Source organism: Oncorhynchus mykiss, chromosome 22, assembly GCF_013265735.2.
Source record: "Oncorhynchus mykiss isolate Arlee chromosome 22, USDA_OmykA_1.1, whole genome shotgun sequence".
Classification (NCBI taxonomy): Eukaryota; Metazoa; Chordata; class Actinopteri; order Salmoniformes; family Salmonidae; genus Oncorhynchus; species Oncorhynchus mykiss.
Window position 1 is genome coordinate 429,305 of NC_048586.1, and position 21,546 is coordinate 450,850.

General features: G+C 43.4%; 1 protein-coding gene across 8 annotated transcripts in view; it reads left to right on the plus strand.

Annotated features, from left to right (window-relative positions):
* mycbp2 (MYC binding protein 2) overlaps positions 1-21,546 on the plus strand; it is a 294,316-nt gene that overhangs the window by 156,192 nt on the left and 116,578 nt on the right. For all 8 annotated transcript variants that reach the window (XM_021578600.2, XM_021578599.2, XM_021578604.2 and 5 more), the window contains exons 22-30: positions 1,637-1,790; positions 2,752-2,924; positions 8,878-9,003; positions 9,711-9,838; positions 13,196-13,422; positions 13,511-13,594; positions 13,824-13,920; positions 14,094-14,286; positions 19,380-19,654. In XM_021578600.2, coding sequence (XP_021434275.2) covers positions 1,637-1,790; positions 2,752-2,924; positions 8,878-9,003; positions 9,711-9,838; positions 13,196-13,422; positions 13,511-13,594; positions 13,824-13,920; positions 14,094-14,286; positions 19,380-19,654 — 1,457 coding nt within the window. The remainder of the gene's footprint in view (positions 1-1,636; positions 1,791-2,751; positions 2,925-8,877; positions 9,004-9,710; positions 9,839-13,195; positions 13,423-13,510; positions 13,595-13,823; positions 13,921-14,093; positions 14,287-19,379; positions 19,655-21,546) is intronic.

The following is a 21,546-nucleotide window of genomic DNA, read 5'->3' on the forward strand; positions in this document are numbered from 1 at the left end:
AATATTATACACTGCTCAAAAAAATAAAGGGAACACTTAAACAACACAATGTAACTCCAAGTCAATCACACTTCTGTGAAATCAAACTGTCCACTTAGGAAGCAACACTGATTGACAGTAAATTTCACATGCTGTTGTGCAAATGGAATAGACAACAGGTGTAAATTATAGGCATTTAGCAAGACACCCCCAATAAAGGAGTGGTTCTGCAGGTGGGGACCACAGACCACTTCTCAGTTCCTATGCTTCCTGGCTGATGTTTTGGTCACTTTTGAATGCTGGCGGTGCTTTCACTCTAGTGGTAGCATGAGACGGAGTCTACAACCCACACAAGTGGCTCAGGTAGTGCAGCTCATCCAGGATGGCACATCAATGCGAGATGTGGCAAGAAGGTTTGCTGTGTCTGTCAGCGTAGTGTCCAGAGCATGGAGGCGCCATTAGGAGACAGGCCAGTACATCAGGAGATGTGGAGGAGGCCGTAGGAAGGCAACAACCCAGCAGCAGGACCGCTACCTCTGCCTTTGTGCAAGGAGGAGCAGGAAGAGCACTGCCAGAGCCCTGCAAAATGACCTCCAGCAGGCCACAAATGTGCATGTGTCTGCTCAAACGGTCAGAAACAGACTCCATGAGGGTGGTATGAGGGCCCGACCTCCACAGGTGGGGGTTGTGCTTACAGCCCAACACCGTGCAGGACGTTTGGCATTTGCCAGAGAACACCAAGTTTGGCAAATTCGCCATTGGCGCCCTGTGCTCTTCACAGATGAAAGCAGGTTCACACTGAGCACATGTGACAGACGTGACAGTCTGGAGACGCCGTGGAGAACGTTCTGCTGCCTGCAACATCCTCTAGCATGACCGGTTTGGCGGTGGGACAGTCATGGTGTGGGGTGGCATTTCCTCCATGTGATCGCCAGAGGTAGCTTTACTGCCATTAGGTACCGAGATGAGATCCTCAGACCCCTTGTGAGACCATATGCTGGTGTGATTGGCCCTGGGTTCCTCCTAATGCAAGACAATGCTAGACCTCATGTGGCTGGAGTGTGTCAGCAGTTCCTGCAAGAGGAAGGCATTGATGCTATGGACTGGCCCGCCCGTTCCCCTGACCTGAATCCAATTGAGCACATCTGGGACATCATGTCTCGCTCCATCCACCAATGCCACGTTGCACACAGACTGTCCAGGAGTTGGCGGATGCTTTAGTCCAGGTCTGGGAGGAGATCCCTCAGGAGACCATCCGCCACCTCATCAGGAGCATGCCCAGGCGTTGTAGGGAGGTTATACAGGCACGTGGAGGCCACACACACTACTGAGCCTCATTTTGACTTGTTTTAAGGACATTACATCAAAGTTGGATCAACCTGTAGTGTGATTTTCCACTTTTAATTTTGAGGGTGACTCCAAATCCAGACCTCCATGGGTTGATAAATTTGATTTCCATTTATCAATTTTGTGTGATTTTGTTGTCAGCACATTCAACTATGTAAAGAAAAAAGTATTTAATAGGAATATTTCATTCATTCAGATCTAGGATGTGTTATTTTAGTGTTCCCTTTATTTTTTTGAGCAGTGTATAATATTTAGATGCACAAAAATAGTGCATTAGCCTGAACCTTTCTTCTTTGTGTCCGACGACCAGGCTTAGTCCCCACCTCTGTATCGGAGCCCTCTCCCTTTAAATGCCTGCTCATCAACAAGCTAGATGGCAGCTGTCGCACCTTCAACGACTCCGAGCAGGAGGACCTGCAGGGCTTCGGCCTCTGTCTCGACCCCGTCTACAACGTCATCTGGAGGTCAGACTCAATTTATTTGAATCTTTATCACACTCTCTCTCGAGCGCTCCGTCTCCCTCCCTCTTTCCCCATCTGAGTTTAGCTGCGTCTTTGTAGCAAACCTTATTCTCCATATAGTGCACTATTACCGTTTTCACACTACCGAGCTGAAATGTAACTTGGTTACCATAATTGCTGTAAAGGACAATGGGAAAATAAAAAGTAGAGCCTGATCAGTACGGTTAGGGTCGGCCCTATAGTGTGAATCTAGCATGAACTATATGGGGAGTATGGTGTCCCTGCTTAATCTCCTTTTAAATGTGACAGACAGGAATTTCAATTTCAAACCCATATTCACAAGCGCTTTCTCCCTCTGTAAAGAAGAGTACTGGAGGGAGCTTTTTTTTTTTTTTTAACTTTATTTATTTTTACTTTATCTATCAAACAGTGAGAGGTAGTTTGTTCTTTGATTCAAAAATACAAGAATATAATTGATCAGGGTCTTATTTTTTAACGTTTAACACACTTTAACACAGATAATTGTAGAGCTGGGCTTTAGGATGATGGAGGCCACTGTGTTCTTGGGGACCTTAAATGCTGCAGAAATGTTGGTACCTTTCCCCCGATATGTGCCTCAACACAATCCTGTCTCGGAGCTCTACGGATGATAAATGGAAACAGGATGCATCTGAGCTCAATTTCATGTCTCATAGCAAAGGCTCTGAATACTTATGTAAATTTATTTTTTTTATTTGCAAAAATATATTTAAAACCTGTTTTTACTTTGTCATTATGGGGTATTGTGTGTAGATTGACGAGTAAAATGCTCTATTCAATCAATTTTAGAATAAGGCTGTAATGTAACAAAATGTGAAAAAAAAGGGAAGGGGTCTGAATACTTTCCGAATGCACTAACTTTCTTTTACATCATTTAATACCCTCTATTTGACCTTTCAACTCTTCCTTGTCCTCTCACCTGTAGGTTTCAGCCGGCGTCAAAGGAGATGTGGTGCTACAATGCAGTTATAGCAGATGGCCGTGTGCCATCGGCCACGGACCTAGAGGCCCGTTGCAGCATCCTCAGCCCAGAGCTGGCACTGCCCGATGGAGCCCATGCACGCACCACCCGCTCCCACGGAGCCCTGCACATACTAGGTATAACCACAATGATGATATTAATATTATGGACCTGTTTCTGCTGGTATTTAGTGTGGAATCGTATGGTAGCAAGTACAGGGTCATATTCACTAGGAACGAAACGGAAGCAGTTTGGCTGAAACGGGGAGGGACTACCTGAACTTGTCCAATAAGGTTATCTTTTTTTGTTTTCCGCTGCAAAATTAATTCTTACGATTTGCTATGGTGTACACTAATGAATACGATCCTGATTAAGCAAGCCCTGATTAAGCAGATGATCCATAGCGATTTAGTTAACCCATATTTTAGCCATGTTGGCTAGGAATTACAGTCGGCTATTTGATTCATACTCTGTTACTATTTACTTCAGTTAGACAAACCTGTAAATACCATAGGTTATCATCCCATCTGGCAGTGGCCATTTTTACTGCATCAAATCGATGTAAAGAAGCTAGCTAAGATAGCCAGCTATGTTAGCTAGCCAGCTAGATCGCTAGGCTATTCAAATGTTTTAATAAAATAAAATTTGTCACGTGCCGAATGCTTACTTACAAGCCCTTAACCAACAATGTAGTTCAAGAAATGAGTTAAGTAAATAAATAAACTAAAGTAATAAAGGGATTTTTTTTTCATTTTTTAAAAACATAACTGAGTCAATGTGTGGGGGTACAGGTTAGTGTAGTTAATATGTACATGTAGGGTTGTAAAGTGACTATGCGTAGATAATAAACGGCGAGTATCAGCAGTGTAAAAACAAAGGGGGGGGGGGTGTCAATGTAAATAGTCTGTTTTATTAATTATTCAGCAGTCTTATGGCTTGGGGATAGAAGCTGTTAAGGAGCCTTTTGGACCTAGACTTGGCGCTCCGGTACCGATTGCTGTGCGGTAGCAGAGAGAACAGTCTATGAGTTGGGTGATGCACTGGGCCGTACGCACTACCCTCTGCCGAGCAGTTGCCTTACCAGGCGGTGAGGATGCTCAGTCAGGATGCTCTCGATGGTGCAGCTGTATAACTTTTTGAGGATCTAGGGACCCATGCCAAATCTTTTCAGTCTCCTGAGTGGGGAAAGATATTGTATTTCCATATTCTTGATTTATTTGGTTTGTTAGGACCATGAAATTTTGTTGATGTGGACACCAAGTAACTTGAAACTCTCGACCCGCTCCACTACAGTTGTTGACGGCCCGTCAGGAAGTCCAAGATCCAGTTGCAGAGGGTGGTGTTTAGTCCTTCGCTTAGTGATGAGCTTTGTGGGCACTATGGTGTTGAGACCGTGATCACACAGTCGTTTGGAACAGCTGGTGCTCTCATGCCTCATGCATGCTTCGGTGTTGCTTGCCTCGAAGCGAGCATAGAAGGCATTTAGCTCATCTGGTAGGCTCACGTCACTGGGCAGCTCGCGGCTGTGCTTCCCTTTGTAGTCCGTAATAGTTTGCAAGCCCTGCCACATCCGACGAGCGTAAGAGCCGGTGTAGTAGGATTAGTGTCCCGCTACTTGAAATTGTCAGCTTTAGCTCGGTGCGGATGTTGTCTGTAATCCATGGCTTCTGATTGGGATTAGGCCTGTGGCGGTCACAAAATTTTGTCAGCCCGGTGATTGTCGGTATCACGGTAATTGACCGTTAATTAACATAAACACATTTAGTATCTCCTGGCTTCCACACACAGCCTACAAGCCACTGATGCATAACTTTGGAACATCTACATTTTAAAAAGTCGAATCAAGCCATGTAATATAGCCTACACAATAAATCCATTATTTTAGACAAGTCTAAAGAAGCATGATATTAAGATAATGTATTTCATAAGAACTCAAAAGCGTACTCTGAGTTGTCCTCATGTCAGGTCCTGATAATTCCGTGGCATTATTTTATAGTATGAAGAATACAATTGAACAAAGCTGAATAAAATGGAAAGGATATTTCCTCCAAACGATTTGAGGGCGTGTTTGGGGAATATTCAGAGGTGGAATCTTTCTGTGGGAATTAACGGGAATATATGCAAATTAATATTAATACCATTTAAATGTAGATGTTTTTTGCATTGGACATATTTACCATATCATATGGAGACAGAAACATAAACCTTTCACCTTATCATAAGTAAAATAATTGCAAATTATTAAATCCTTCCAATATAAATAAAATAAAAAAAAATTAGTTACTAATTGAACTTTAATTAATGAGTTGACATGGGATGATTTCACTGAACATGAAAAGGGAATATTGAATGATCCATCACATCTCCCCAAAACATTTTCAACATACATCTGTAAAATGATAGTTTCTAGACTAAAGCTTTGGTTGTCTTCCTCTCAGGCTTCCATGTCCTCTCCCTGGACCTTCATGTCCACCTCTTGAACATCAGGCTCTGAGGCTTCATCTTCACTGTCACTTTCCAACCTTGTTGAAGATGGCTTGTTGTCAGGCTCAAAAAGCCTCAAATTTGGCTGGATGGCCACCAATTTTTCAATCCTTGTATTGGTCAGCCTGTTGCATGCTTTGGTGTGTGTGTGTTCCCAAACAAGGACCAGTTGCTCTCTGAGACGGCTGATGTTGGTGGGATTTGGAGGATGATGGATGCAACGGCAAAGAGCCTCAGATCCACAAAGTCCCTTCCACCATGTGGTTGATGAGATATGTTGGCACGACTGCCATATTGCATCTTAATTCCAAAGCCCTTGCTTGGAAATGTACTTCGCCAGACTGCCAAGAACCTTGCCCTCATCCAGGCCAAGGTGGCGAGACACGGTAGTAATGACACCATAGGCCTTGGTAATCTCTGTACCAGACAGGATGCTCTTGCCAGGATTCTTGGGGTCCAACATGTACGCTGCGACGTGTATGGACTTCAGGCAGTGGTCTTCACGCCTTTTGATGTATTTCAGAATTGCAGTTTCCTCTGCATGGAGCAGTGAAGTGAGCAGGGCAGTAAGGATTGATTCTCTTTCCTCTGCAAGCAGAGTCTGAACATCAGACAGGATGGCATTGTCTCCCTCAATCCGTGCAATGGCTACTGCTATAGGTTTTAGGTTTCCTTTGCAACCCTCGTTGAGTGGTTAACAAAGAAAAATAGGTATTCCTACATGCTTCAATTAGAGATAATAATGTACATTTAGTTCTACAAATGTTGGGCTATCTAATGATGATTTTGAAAAAAGTTGCTTGAAAGGCATCATCTTTACTTTGTTTTTTAAGCAGGCTGCACACACATCAGTCTTTTATTCACAATTTGACAAGCACTTGACAATGCTGAGAATTTCACGGCGGCGTCCCCTTTGTGTGGCCGTAACGCACCCTAAAAAAATCCATGCCTTTTGCTGCTAGTGGCCATTGTGCCATTCTCGCTGAGTGCTGCGCGGCCCATCACGTGATCGGGTCTTTCTCACAGGCTACAAGTGAAGACGGACACATCAGGGACGCAACTGCACGCGTCCTTATCCAATTCCAAGGTGCATATTCAAGATATTGGAAGATCTGTCCACATTTTAATTTTTGTCAGCCAACAAGATGAGTAGGCCTAACGAACAGCAAAGCACTAGCCTATATCAATCTACTATCTCCCATAGTACAAAGGATGACCTATGTGTGAGAAAGAATTCCAAACATAGTCTGGGACAGTTGTTGGATGTGATAGATCCCAATTAATACAACCACTAGCATCACAAGAACTGTTTTACGCTATGTGACTGATGCAGCAGATCAAAATGTTTAGCTTAAAATGTTGATTTATCTTCCCGAAACTTGAAACTCACGTGCTGTGTATGTATGCCAGTTAGGCTCTACACCCCTTGTAAAGTGGATTAATGTGCTTAATTTTAAGAAGCTATTTGGCCACTTTAATTGTGATACAAACCTTATTAAAACATATAGGCCTATGGGCTAGGCTACATGAGGTGTGTGACTATGATTTGAAAGTCACAAAAAAAGTCATTGTTTCTTATGCTGGGCATTATTCACAAGTGATAATATATAATTAACAGGCTAATTTTATCACCCATCAGACTATTCTTGATTTAATCTTGTCTTTACATATACTAACTAATATATATGTGAAATTTGTTTTGATTTAGAATGGACCATTATCATGCACCTGTATTGAAACAGGGGCATGCGGGAAAAAATACCTGCCATCTATGCACATAAATAGCGAATGGAGGACGCTTTTCCCGGTTGTTTATTTTCATGCTAGCCAATTAAGCTATACTCCTGTTGTAAATAAAAGCAATGTGCTTAATATTAGTAATGTTGATAAATAAAGTAGGCCTAGCCTATAGAAAGCTGATCCTCCTTTTTTCAGTAGAGGCCAAAACTCTGTTTTCTCACACAATTGCATAGCATATTCAAATGTTGCGCAACATGAGCTCATGTGCTCTCATAAAGTGTTTGATTAGATGTTCAAATACATTTGTATTGATGTCAGAGTGATTAGAGGGACAATAGAGTGCTGAGTACCAGGCAGTTAGCAAGTTTGGTAGGCATACCAATGACCATTAGCAGCATCAGAGCTTGGCGAACCATAATTACCGTGACTGAACTGTCACGTGGAATTTGACTTCGGTCGAGACTCGTGACCGCCGGTGTGGTGGTGGTTCACCGCAACAGCCCTAGTTGGGAAATGTGCGTACGATCACTGTGGGGACGACGTCGTCAATGCACTTATTGATGAAAACCGGTGACTGAGGTGGTATACTCATTTAAAGCCATTGGATGAATCCCGGAACATATTCCAGTCTGGCTAACAGAAAAATCCTGTAGCATAGCATCCGTGCCATCTGACCACTTCCGTATTGAGCGAGTCACTGGTACATCCTGCTTTAGTTTTTGCTTGTTAGCAGGAATCAGGGGGATATAATTATGGTCAGATTTGCCAAATGGAGGGCAAGAGAGACCTTTGTATGCATCTCTCTGTGTAGAGTAAAGGTGGTCTAGAGATGTTTTTCCTCTGGTTGCACATGTGACATGCTGGTAGAAATGAGGTAGAACAGATTTTAGTTTGCCTGCATCTAAATCCCTGGCCACCAGGAGCGCCACTTCTGGATCAGCATTTTCTTGTTTGCTTATGGCCTTATAGAGTTGGTTGAGTGCGGTCTTTGTGCCAGCATCAGTTTGTCGTGGTAAATCGACGGCTACGAAAAATATAGATGAAAACTCTCTTGGTAGATAGTGTGGTCTAAAGCTTATCATGAGGTACTCTACCTCAGGCGAGCATTTCCTCAAGACACACCCCCACCCCTCGTCTTACCAGACATAGCTGTCCTTCCGATGCACGTAAAACCCAGCCAGCTCTATTTTATCCATGTCATTGTTCAGCCACGACTCAGTGAAAATTAAGATATTACAGTTTTAATGTCCCGTTGGTAGAATAATCTTGAACGGAGATCGTCCAATAGAACGGATGGTAGAGGCTGGTTACCCATTTGCCGACGAACTCTCACAAGGCACCCCGATCTCCTCCCCCTGTCTTTTCGTCTTCACGCGAATGACGGGGATTTGGGCCTGGTCTCGGGGAAGCAGTATATCCTTCACGTCGGAAAAAATCTTTGTCCAGTTTGAGGTGTGTTATTGCTGTTCTGATCTCCAGAAGCTCTCTTCTGTCCTAAGAGACGGTAGCAGCAACATTATGTACAAAATAAGTTACAAACAATGTGAAAAAACAAACAAAATAGCTCAGTTGGTTAGGAGCTTGTAAAACGGCAGCCATTATCTAAATGTTCGAGGCTATTTTGCTGCACTCCCTGTCCTTGTTTCCCCTTCAAAAATAAATTATTAATCTCTATTTGCAGAAAGACTTAGCTAATAAGAACATTAATTTTTCTGTACTACGTTAGCACAGTGCTTTTACAGAAGTACTGTCAAGCACTTACAAACGCACACCAAAAACAGACAAAACGATAAACAGAAGTGTGTCCATTCGTCTGATGATAATGTTAAGCACAAACAGGAAGTGCCCTGTGTGTGTTGTGACCAGGTTGCCTGGATACGCTGGCGGCCATGCAAGAGCTGAAGATGGGCGTGGCCAGCACAGAGGAGGAGACTCAGGCTGTTATGAAGGTCTACTCCAAGGAGGACTACAGCGTGGTCAACCGCTTCGAGAGTGAGTCCACACACTCAGTCACTCATGTGTTTCAGTTCTTATCTTCTACATCAGGGTTCCCTAACTGGCGGGCCACCCGCGGGTGGTTTCATTTGGCCCCCAAGTTTTCTGAAAATGTCATTGTTCGACATAAGACTCTAAAAACACCAGGAAATCAGCTCCAATTGATTTTTATTTAAGAAATCTGTTTCCAAGTATTCCCTCATATGCAAATGTGAGCAATACTTAAAATTATTGTTTTAGTAAAACATTATCTGTTTGGGCTTCTTGCATTCAATTTGCAGTCTACAAATCATTTGTAATTATGTTCCGGCCCCCCGACCATCTGCTCAACAAAAAATCTGCCTGTGGCTAAATTTAGTTGATCCCTGTTCTACAGTATTTGTCACACTCACAGCTATTACTCATATCCCTTTTTCCTGATTTTGGTTTGATTGATTTGTGACATGATATTACAGCCAGAGACAACATTACATATACTGTATCACCAGTGATACATAAAAAAAATTCAAGGATTACTACAAAAAATGATAACCCATATTATAATTCAAGGATGCATTGAAAAGTATGAACAGCTGAGTACCTTGTGTTTCATTATATCATATTGCAGTGACTGGGCACTTCTAATAAAACAAACCTCATTGTATTGTTATGAGCACAGCTGATGATGCTGCAGAGTCATCGCAACTTCATGTGTAATGTCATAGGTCACGGGGGTGGCTGGGGTTACTCTGCCCACTCGGTGGAGGCCATCCGCTTCTGTTCTGATGCGGACATCCTACTGGGGGGACTGGGCCTGTTCGGGGGCCGTGGGGAGTACACCGCGAAGCTCAAGGTCAGTGGCAGGGAGGGACACTAGCAAATGGACTGCATTTCCTCTTGCTCTTTTTGCTAGGTCTATACATGTTTGACATTGTAAGATGGTAATTTATCCCATTTACCACCAATGTGTAGTACCCACAGCACTGACGGCTGCCACACAGTTCTCACACCCAAAAGCTATCACCACTCTAAATGTAACTGCCAAAATAAAGGAAACACCAACACAGTGTCTTAATAGGCCCTGGAGGGAAACTAAAGTCATTCCACTACCCGAGAATAGTAAAGCCCCCTTTACTAGCTCAAATAGCCGACCGATCAGCCTGTTACCAACACTTGGTAAACTTCTGGAAAAAATAGTGTTTGACCAGATATAATAAACAAATTGACAACAGACTTTCAGCACGCTTATAGGGAAGGACACTCAACAAGCACAGCACTTACACAAATGACCAATGATTGGCTGAGAGAAATGTATGATAAAATGAGGGGGGATGTCTTGTTAGACTTCAGTGCAGCTTTTGACATGATCTATCATAGTCTACTGCTGGAAAAACGTATGTGTTATGGCTATAATGTGGATAAAGAGTTACCTGCCTAACAGAACACAGAGGGTGTTCTGTAATGGAAGCGTCTCAAACATAATCTCGGTAGAATCAGGAATTCCCCAGGGTAACTGTTTAGGCCCCTTGCTTTTTTCAATCTTTACCAACGACATGCCTCCGGCTTTGAGTAAGGTCAATGTGTCTATGTACGCGGATGACTCAACACTATACACGTTAGCTACTACAGCGACAGCTGACCCTTAAAAGTACACGGAGAGCTAACATTAATGACATGCATGTCAATCTCTCATGGCTCAAAGTGGATCATTACTTGTTTTTGTAAGAGGTGTTGAATGTACCAAGCTGTCTGTTTTTAAAATACACACACATCTCTGACACACATGCATACCCCACAAGACATGCCACCAGTGTTCTCTTCACAGTCCCCAATTCCAGAACAGACTATAGGAAGCGCACAGTACTACATAGAGCCATGACTACATGGAACTCTATTCCACATCAGGTAACTCATGCAAGCAGTAGAATCAGATTTCAAATGCAGCTAAAAAAAACACTATGTAACAACAGGGCTGTGAAGAGACACAAACACATGCATACGCACATATTGTGATATTGTTGTATGGTGGTATTGAACATGATGTGGATATGTGGTGGTATTGAACATGTGTTGTGGATATGTGGTGGTATTGAACATGTTGTGGATATGTGGTGGTATTGAACATGTTGTGTTGTGGATATGTGGTGGTATTGAACATGTTGTGGATATGTGGTGGTATTGAACATGTTGTGGATATGTGGTGGTATTGAACATGTTGTGTTGTGGATATGTGGTGGTATTGAACATGTTGTGGATATGTGGTGGTATTGAACATGTTGTGTTGTGGATATGTGGTGGTATTGAACATGTTGTGTTGTGGATATATGGTGGTATTGAACATGTTGTGGATATGTGGTGGTATTGAACATGTTGTGGATATGTGGTGGTATTGAACATGTTGTGGATATGTGGTGGTATTGAACGTGTTGTGGATATGTTGTGGTATTGAACATGTGGTATTGAACATGTTGTGGATATGTGGTGGTATTGAACATGTTGTGTTGTGGATATGTGGTGGTATTGAACATGTTGTGTTGTGGATATGTGGTGGTATTGAACATGTTGTGGATATGTGGTGGTATTGAACATGTTGTGTTGTGGATATATGGTGGTATTGAACATGTTGTGGATATGTGGTGGTATTGAACATGTTGTGGATATGTGGTGGTATTGAACATGTTGTGGATATGTGGTGGTATTGAACGTGTTGTGGATATGTGGTGGTATTGAACATGTTGTGGATATGTGGTGGTATTGAACATGTTGTGGATATGTGGTGGTATTGTACATGTTGTGGATATGTGGTGGTATTGAACATGTTGTAGATATGTGGTGGTATTGAACATGTTGTGTTGTGGATATGTGGTGGTATTGTACATGTTGTGGATATGTGGCGGTATTGAACGTGTTGTGGATATGTGGTGGTATTGAACATGTTGTGTTGTGGATATGTGGTGGTATTGAACATGTTGTGTTGTGGATATATGGTGGTATTGAACATGTTGTGGATATGTGGTGGTATTGAACATGTTGTGGATATGTGGTGGTATTGAACATGTTGTGGATATGTGGTGGTATTGAACGTGTTGTGGATATGTGGTGGTATTGAACATGTTGTGGATATGTGGTGGTATTGAACATGTTGTGGATATGTGGTGGTATTGAACATGTTGTGGATATGTGGTGGTATTGAACATGTTGTGGATATGTGGTGGTATTGAACATGTTGTAGATATGTGGTGGTATTGAACATGTTGTGTTGTGGCTATGTGGTGGTATTGAACATTTTGTGTTGTGGATATGTGGTGGTGTAGGGATGTTATAGGATGTACTGTTTTATCTTTAGCTCATTCAGTACAAACATAGTTCACTGTTTTATATTTTCTTTTCTATGTAATGTGGTATTGCTTTGGTGTGTTTGGACCCCAGGAAGAGAGCAGCTAATGGGGATCCCATTAAATAAATACAAATACAGCCCACCCGCTCTTTTCACGACCTCCAACACTAAAGCTGCCAGTAAGAAGCTTTTTCGTGGCTGTTAAGTAGTAGATTCCCAAATGCCCAATAAAAACAGTCATTAAGCTGCAATTGTGTAGTAATACGAATAGGAATTGTATTGTAATGCAAATAATAAATGTGTGTTCATCAGTAGGCATGTGCCAATACTCTGCTCATCACTACTCAAATTACCAAATGATCAGGAATGACTTACCACTCGTCTTAAATAAGTAATGAAATTACCTATTACGGAGGAGAACTTGTAAGGTAGTGATAAATACTAAGTCATTTTTTTCATGCAGTTGTGGCAATATCCTGACATCTGGTGGTGACTAGAAACAATTGCATAATAAGAACTATTACAAATTGATGGTCCTGAAAATAAATATTAGTGCTTGAAAAAGGTCTTGAATTTGACTTGCCACGGTCTATACGAACCCCGAATCAAGTGTTTCCTTTATTTTGGTAGTTACAATACCTTTATATTTAACCTATGTAATCTCAGTTGTTTGAGTACACTTCAAATATCAAGGTTAGTAGGTATACTAGTGTCAACTGTTTATTTATTTATCAATGTATTAATGTAATCTTTATATTGCTAGGTTCTGTCATATTGAACACATTAGCAAATAGTTTAAATTATACCACAGCCCGAATAGAGGTTTATTCAAGTTCTGCTAGTAAGGCTGACTGTTGTGTTGTTACTGTGCAGTTGTTAGAGCTGGGGCCTGATGGTGGAGACCATGAGACGGATGGGGACCTCCTGGCTGAGACTGACGTCCTGGCCTATGACTGCGCTGCCAGGGAGAAGTACGCCATGATGTTTGACGAACCGGTGCTGCTGCAGCTGGGCTGGTGGTACGTGGCATGGGCCCAGGTGTCTGGGCCCAGCTCAGACTGTGGCTCCCACGGACAGGCCACCATCACCACAGATGACAGGTTACTATTGTAGTTCGTAGAAATACAATTACTTTAAAAGATATCCTCATTGTCTTTGTGAATAATGTCGACCTACACTCTTTTGCAGTGTGGTCTTTCAGTTCAAGAGCTCCAAGAAGTCAAACAACGGTACCGATGTGAACGCAGGTCAAATACCTCACCTCTTGTACAGGCAAGTCATTTTCCTACATGCAAATCACATTTTATTGGTAACATACACATATTTAGCAGATGTTATTGCGGGTGTAGCAAAAGTTGCTTAGGAGTTAGAAGCAGCGCTGCCATGTCTGTCTGCGCCATCATTCTCATGTCTGAAATAGTGACCCATGAAATGTATATTGATGAACTTCAAGTAACCAGCTTTGTAATGGGAATGTGATTTGGTTGTTTTACTATTCTAGGCTTCCGTCAAACGATGGCATCGTAGCCAAAGGGAAACAGCAGACCAGTGAGCCGGTTCACATCCTCAAACGCTCCTTCGCCAGGACCGTTTCAGTGGTACGAACCGTACGCCTGTGTTTCCCCAAGCTAGACTTGTTTCCAGGAAGGCCCCAGTAGTATACAGTAGTAGTTAGGATGTTGCTAGTGAATATTTCATGAATAGGTTGTAAAGCTGTAGTTAACAGGTAATAAACATGCAGTCAAGTTGTCCTCCCCTCCTCTCCCTGTAGGAGTGTTTTGAGTCCCTGCTGAGGATCCTCCACTGGAGCTGGACCACCCTGGTGCTGGGGGTGGAGGAGCTGAGGGCCCTGAAAGGCTTCCAGTACACGGCCACCCTGCTGGACCTGGAGCGCCTGCGCTTTGTAGGGACCTGCTGCCTGCGCTTGCTCCGCGTCTACATCTGTGAGATCTTCCCCGTATCTGGTAGGGTTACAAAGATGCACGTGCACAAATGCGCACACATATGCTGCAGGCATGGAAGCATGCTCGAACACACACACACACACAAAAATCCAAGTTGATGCCAAGGATTTTACTACATAGAGAGACCTAACACATTATTAGCCTTACATTTTAAAGGCTCATAGCAAGTAATAAAACCATTATACCTGTCAGCTTTAACAATAGAACCGCTAAAACAGTCATTTTGACTGCTAATTTTTAAGTCATGCCTACTCTGTCCAACTTAAAGTAGGCTACACAGTGAGAGCGTGCATAATTGTACTTGCTGAACGACTTTCAATATCTGGGAAAATATCCACATTGGGCAGCAGGTGAGCAAGTGTCGGAGAATGTGGTGATGAGGCTTGTGGAACCTTGGCAAGGGGAGACATTTCACCATGGACAATTTCTTAACTTCGCTGTAATTCACTGTAACAAGTTGTTTGCGAAGAAAACAAATCTGGCCAGCACCAAGAACAAAGTGAGATGTGAGCTCCCTCCCCCTGCGCAAAATAAGGCACCGGCACAGCTGTTGTACTCCACAACGATGCTGAAGGATGACAAGATGACGGGACACAATGAGAAAACCGGAGACTATTAGGCATTACAACCAAAATGTGTCAAGCAAGTGAAAGTAACAAAAATGGTCAGCTGTTAGCACAAGGGATAAGAGCTAAATGAAATGCAACTGATGCCATTGCGTGAAGACGTGCACAAGCTGACAATAAGTAACTATTTTTCACTGCATTATAATGACATAACGCTTTGGAAAAACATTATCAGCTGCTACTCGCCTTTTCGAGACGCCAACAAGGGCCTACCCCGCCCTCCCTTCGGCAAATCAGATTACCACTCCCTTTTGCTCCTCCTTTCCTATAGTCGGAAACTCAAACAGGAAGTACCTGTGCTAAGGTCTCAACACCGATCGGTCGGAATCCATGCTTCAAGATTGTTTTGATCACACGGCTTGGGATATGTTCCGGTTAGCCTCAGAGAATAACATTGACGTTAACATTGACACGGTGCCTGCGATCATCAGGAAATGTATAGCGGTGTCTATTAAAACCAGAAACTGTGGATAGATGGCGGCATTCGCGCAAACCTGAAAGCGCAAACCACCACATTTAACCATGGCAAGTTATCTGGGAATATTGTTGGATAAAAACAGTGTAGTTATTCCCTCCGTAAGGAAATCAAACAGGTGAAACGTCAGTACAGAGACAAAGTGGAGTCGCAATTCTACAGCTCAGACACTAGACATATGTGGCAGGGTCTACAGACTATAATGAATTATAAATGGGTGCGTGCTCAGCCCCCTCCTGTACTCCCTGTTCACCCATGACTGCTTGGCCATGCACACCTCCAACTCAATCATCAAGACAGCCTACAGGGAGGAGGTGAGGGCCCTGGAGGAGTGGTGCCAGAAAAATAACCTCAACTTCAACAAAATGAAAGAGCTGATGGTGGACTTGAGTAAACAGGGAGCATGCCCCTATCCACATCGATGGGACAGCAGTAGAGAAGATGGAAAGCTTCAAGTTCCTTGGCGTACACATCACTGAAAATCTGAAATGGTCCACCCACACAGTGTGGTGAAGAAGGCACAACAGCGCCTCTTCTTCCTCAGGAAGCTGAAGAAATGTGGCTTGGCCCTTATGACCGTCAAACTTTTACAGATGCACAGCTGAGGGTATCCTGTTGGAATGAATCATCGCCTGGTACAGCAACTGCACCGCCCGCAACCGCAGGGCTCTCCAGAGGGTGGTACGGTCTGCCCAACACATCACCGGGGGCACACTGCCTGCCCTCCCAGGACACCTACAGCACCAGAATGTCACAGGACAGCCAAAAAGATCCTGAGGGACATCAATCACCTGAGCCACGGCCTGTTCACCCTGCTGTCATCCAGAAGGCGAGGTCTGTACAGGTGCATCAAAAGCGGGGACCGAGAGACTGAAAAACAGCTTCTATCTTAAGGCCATTAGACTGTTAAATATCCATCACTGGATGGGAATTATAGGCATTTAGCAAGACACCCCCAATAAAGGAGTGGTTCTGCAGGTGGGAACCACAGACGACTTCTCAGTTCCTATGCTTCCTGGCTGATGTTTTGGTCACTTTTGAATGCTGGCGGTGCTTTCACTCTAGTGGTAACATGAGACGGAGTCTACAACCCACACAAGTGGCTCAGGTAGTGCAGCTCATCCAGGATGGCACATCAATGCGAGATGTGGCAAGAAGGTTTGCTGTGTGTGTCTGCGTAGTGTCCAGAGCATGGAGGCGCTACCAGGAGGAGGCCGTGTGAGGGCAACAACCCAGCAGCAGGACCGCTACCTCTGCCTTTGTGCAAGGAGGAGCAGGAGGAGCACTGCCAGAGCCCTGCAAAATGACCTCCAGCAGGCCACATGTGCATGTGTCTGCTCAAACGGTCAGAAACAGACTCCATGAGGGTGGTATGAGGGCCCGACGTCCACAGGTGGGGGTTGTGCTTACAGCCCAACACCGTGCAGGATGTTTGGCATTTGCCAGAGAACACCAAGATTGGCAAATTCGCCACTGGCGCCCTGTGCTCTTCACAGATGAAAGGAGGTTCACACTGAGCACATGTGACAGACGTGACAGTCTGGAGACCACCGTGGAGAACGTTCTGCTGCCTGCAACATCCTCCAGCATGACCGGTTTGGCGGTGGGTCAGTCATGGTGTGGGGTGGTATTTCTTTGGGGGGCCGCACAGCCCTCCATGTGCTCACCAGAGGTAGCCTGACTACCATTAGGTACCGAGATGAGATCCTCAGACCCTTTGTGAGACTATATGCTGTTGTGGTTGGCCCTGGGTTCCTCCTAATGCAAGACAATGCTAGACCTCATGTGGCTGGAGTGTGTCAGCAGTTCCTGCAAGAGGAAGGCATTGATGCTATGGACTGGCCCGCCCGTTCCCCAGACCTGAATCCAATTGAGGACATCTGGGACATCATGTCTCGCTCCATCCGCCAACGCCACGTTGCACCACAGACTGTCCAGGAGTTGGCAGATGCTTTAGTCCAGGTCTGGGAGGAGATCCCTCAGGAGACCATCCGCCACCTCATCAGGAGCATGCCCAGGCTTGTAGGAAGGTCATACAGGTGTGGAGGCCACACACACTACTGAGCCTCATTTGGACTTGTTTTAAGGACATTACATCAAAGTTGGATCAGCCTGTAGTGTGGTTTTCCGCTTTAATTTTGAATGTGACTCCAAATCCAGACCTCCATGGGTTGATAAATTTGATTTCCATTGAGCATTTTTGTGTGATTTTGTTGTCAGCACATTCAACTATGTAAAGAAAAAAGTATTTAATAAGAATATCTCATTCATTCAGTTCTAGGATGTGTTATTTTAGTGTTCCCTTTATTTTTTTGAGCAGTGTGTGTGTGTGTGTATATATATAAATATATATATATATTACACACACACACACACACTACCAGTCAAAAGTTTTAGAGCACCTACTCATTCAAGGGCTTTTCTTTATTTTTGCTATTTACTACATTGTAGAATAATAGTGAAGACATCAAAACTATGAAATAACACATTTGGAATTATGTAGTAACCTTCACTCTGGTGATTGTGGAGGCCAGGTCATCTAATGCAGCACTTATCACTCTCCTTGGTCAAGTAGCCCTTACGCAGTCTGGAGGTGTGTTGGGTCATTGTCATGTTGAAAAACAAATGATATTCCCATTAAGTGCAAACCAGATGGGAATGCATATCACTGCAGAATTATGTGGTAGCCATGCTGGTTAAATGTGCCTTGAATTCTAAATACATCACTGACAGTGTCACGAGTAAAGCACCATCACCTCCTCCATGCTTCACGGTGGGAACCACACATGCGGAGATCATCCGTTCACCTACTCTACGTCTCACAAAGCGGTTGCAACCAAAAATCTCCAATTTGGACTCCAGACCGAAAGACAGATTTCCACCGGTCTAATCTCCATTGCTCGTGTTTCTTTGCCCATGCAAGTTTCTTCTTATCCTTCAGTAGTGGTTTCTTTGCAGCAATTTGAGTCTCCTCTGAACAGTTGATGTTTAGATGTTACTTGAACTTGGTGAAGTATTTATTTGGGGTGCAGTCTGAGGTGCAGTTAACTTAAATGATCCATGTGTTATTTCGTAGTTTTGATGTCTTCACTGTTCTACAATGTAGAAAATAGTTTTTAAAAAATAAAGAAAAATCATTGAATGAGTCGGTGTGTCCAAACGTACTGGTACTGACTGGTACTGTACGTAGACATGGCCACTTTTTAATAATGGAACCCTATTCACTTTAATAATGTTTACATTCTGCTTTACTCATCTCATGTATATAGTGTTTCCTATTCTACTGTATTTTGGTTAATGTCACTCCGACATTGCTCGTCCTAATATTTATATTTCTTCCATTCTTTTACTTTTAGATTTGTGTGTTGTTGTGAATTGTTAGATATTACTGCACTGTTGGAGCTAGGAACACAAGCATTTCACTACACCTGCAATAACATGTGCTAAATATGTGTATGTGACCAATAACATGTGCTAAATATGTGTATGTGACCAATAACATGTGCTAAATATGTGTATGTGACCAATAACATGTGCTAAATATGTGTATGTGACCAATAACATGTGCTAAATATGTGTATGTGACCAATAAAATGTGATTTACTTTTTGTGTTTGACTATTTATTAAGGCCACTTGGCGCTTATAAGGCTACTGATGTTTTCATCATTTGAAAACATGTCTTGACTGTGCGTCTTGGTGGTTGGGGTATTTTTTTATTTTGTCGAAAAATGCTATTCTATTATTGAAAATACAAAATAAAATTGTATTCTGTTTCCAAAGGCCTTCATAAACACAACCAAATTATTTTTGCGATAGCATACATGAAATCAGAATGATTGCTCATTAATTTTAAGGGGGGTCCCTCAAGTCCCAGCGGTTCTAGTGTTAAGTAAAGTTTCTGAATTGTCAACTGAATGTAACAGCATCATATGGTCCCTGGTTAAACCCCCAGTCCTCTGTCCTATTACTGTTCTTCCCTCTTCCTCTCCAGCCAGCGCCAAGGCGGTGGTGGAAGAGTCCAGCAAGCTGGTGGAGTGGGTCGGCAACACCCGTAGCCTGCTCAAGAAGATCCTCTCGGAGGGCATGGACAACTGCCTGACCAATCTGGACAACGACCCTCAGGGCTACCTCTCCCAGCCCCTCACCCTGCTGGAGGCCGTGCTGCAGGAGTGCCACAACACCTTTACCTCCTGCTTCCACTCCTTCTACCCCAAGCCCGCTCTGCAGTGGGCCTGCCTCTGCGACTTGCTCAACTGCCTCGACCAGGTTGGTAAAAGAGAGAGGGAGCATTGTTGACCAAAATTGTGGGTTCAGCATTAAGGTTGTTTGTTCAGTTCCCACACAGACTGCATAGACTTACAGATGTGGTCAAATATATGGGCCACTTTACAATGTAGTACAACGGAGCATAATGTTGAGTTTTTTTTGTTTCATGGCTGTTTTTAACCTGTAGGCACCTGCAACTTACCACAGTTGAGACAAATTACACAGTAAATATGAATCATTTCCTCCAACCAAATTTAATTTAGAATAATTCAAGCTTTTTTTTTTAACTTGAAGTGAAAAATCTAAATTTAAGTTTTGATGTCAAACCCACGAACATTGGCGTTGCAAGTGCCATGCTGTATCAACTGAGCCACACAGGACTAAAGTCCCCCCTGCATGTAATATGTCATACTTTATTATCAATCCAAATCGATTACATCTCAAGGCTCAAAAATCTAAGAAACCCAGAACAAAAATATTGCAGAATTGCGTCAGATGCTCAATTAAGTGTTTTATGTTTAATAAAAAAATAAATAAAACATATTTTTATTGGATGCAATTTTAAATATCAGACATCAGTACATCCAATTGGCTCAAACAATGGTTCACTGCACCTCAGACTCAGTCTACAAGGTAAGTGGTGATGCTAGGAGATGTCCATGAGCTCTACATTTTGAAGGCGTGAAGAGCCGAATAGGTGATCTCGCCAACAATGTGACCTGGGAGGCAGTTCCATTTCTGAACAGTAGAGTGAAAGGAGCTTCTGGGGACAGATGTGAGAAACGCTACTAAAACGAGGAGCGGAAGGAGCTTCTGGGGGCAGACGTAAGAAACGATACCAAAACGAGGAGCAGAAGGAGCTTCTGGGGACAGACGTGAGAAACGATACTAAAACAAGGAGCGGAAGGAGCTTCTGGGGGCAGACGTGAGAAACAATACTAAAACGAGGAGCGGAAGGAGCTTCTGGGGGCAGACGTGAGAAACGATACTAAAACGAGGAGCGGAAGGAGCTTCTGGGGGCAGACGTGAGAAACAATACTAAAACGAGGAGCGGAAGGAGCTTCTGGGGGCAGACGTGAGAAACGATACTAAAACGAGGAGCGGAAGGAGCTTCTGGGGGCAGACGTGAGAAACGATACTAAAACGAGGAGCGGAAGGAGCTTCTGGGGGCAGACGTAAGAAACGATACCAAAACGAGGAGCAGAAGGAGCTTCTGGGGACAGACGTGAGAAACTATACTAAAACGAGGAGAGGAAGGAGCTTCTGGGGGCAGACGTAAGAAACGATACCAAAACGAGGAGCGGAAGGAGCTTCTGAGGACAGACGTGAGAAACGATACTAAAACGAGGAGTGGAAGCTCCATCCTCCTCTCATTGCAAGTTACAAGAAAGTCTATGGGCCAAATGTCCCCTCCCCTTATGAAATTCGAACACCTGTGAAAACGTGATCTGTCCAAATGATCAGTGATGAACAAACGGCACACCGGAACAAAGTTCCGTAGTTGTCGTGTCCCACAGTCTGTTGACAGACATTATGGTACCTGTCTGTCCACGAGAGATTAATACATGCATGAAGGTCAGACACTTTGGATAAAAGCGTCTGCTAAATGGCATATACTGTGGTCCTCTGAATACCGTACTTGCGTTCTAAATAGTAGGGATTTTGTGTATGCAATAAAATAACATTTTGTAGTTTCTTTTGTATGCTTTAAATGCGTGGACATCATACTCATTTTGGCTTTTCATCCGTAGAATTCGATGCACCCTACTGAGGAAGAGTTGTTTATCGAGACACAATTGTAGTTTTCAACAGCTGAGGTACGCACTGTACCAAAATGGGGATTCAACGCAATTGCGCATTAATGACGCATTCTCGGATGAGAATAGGATAGG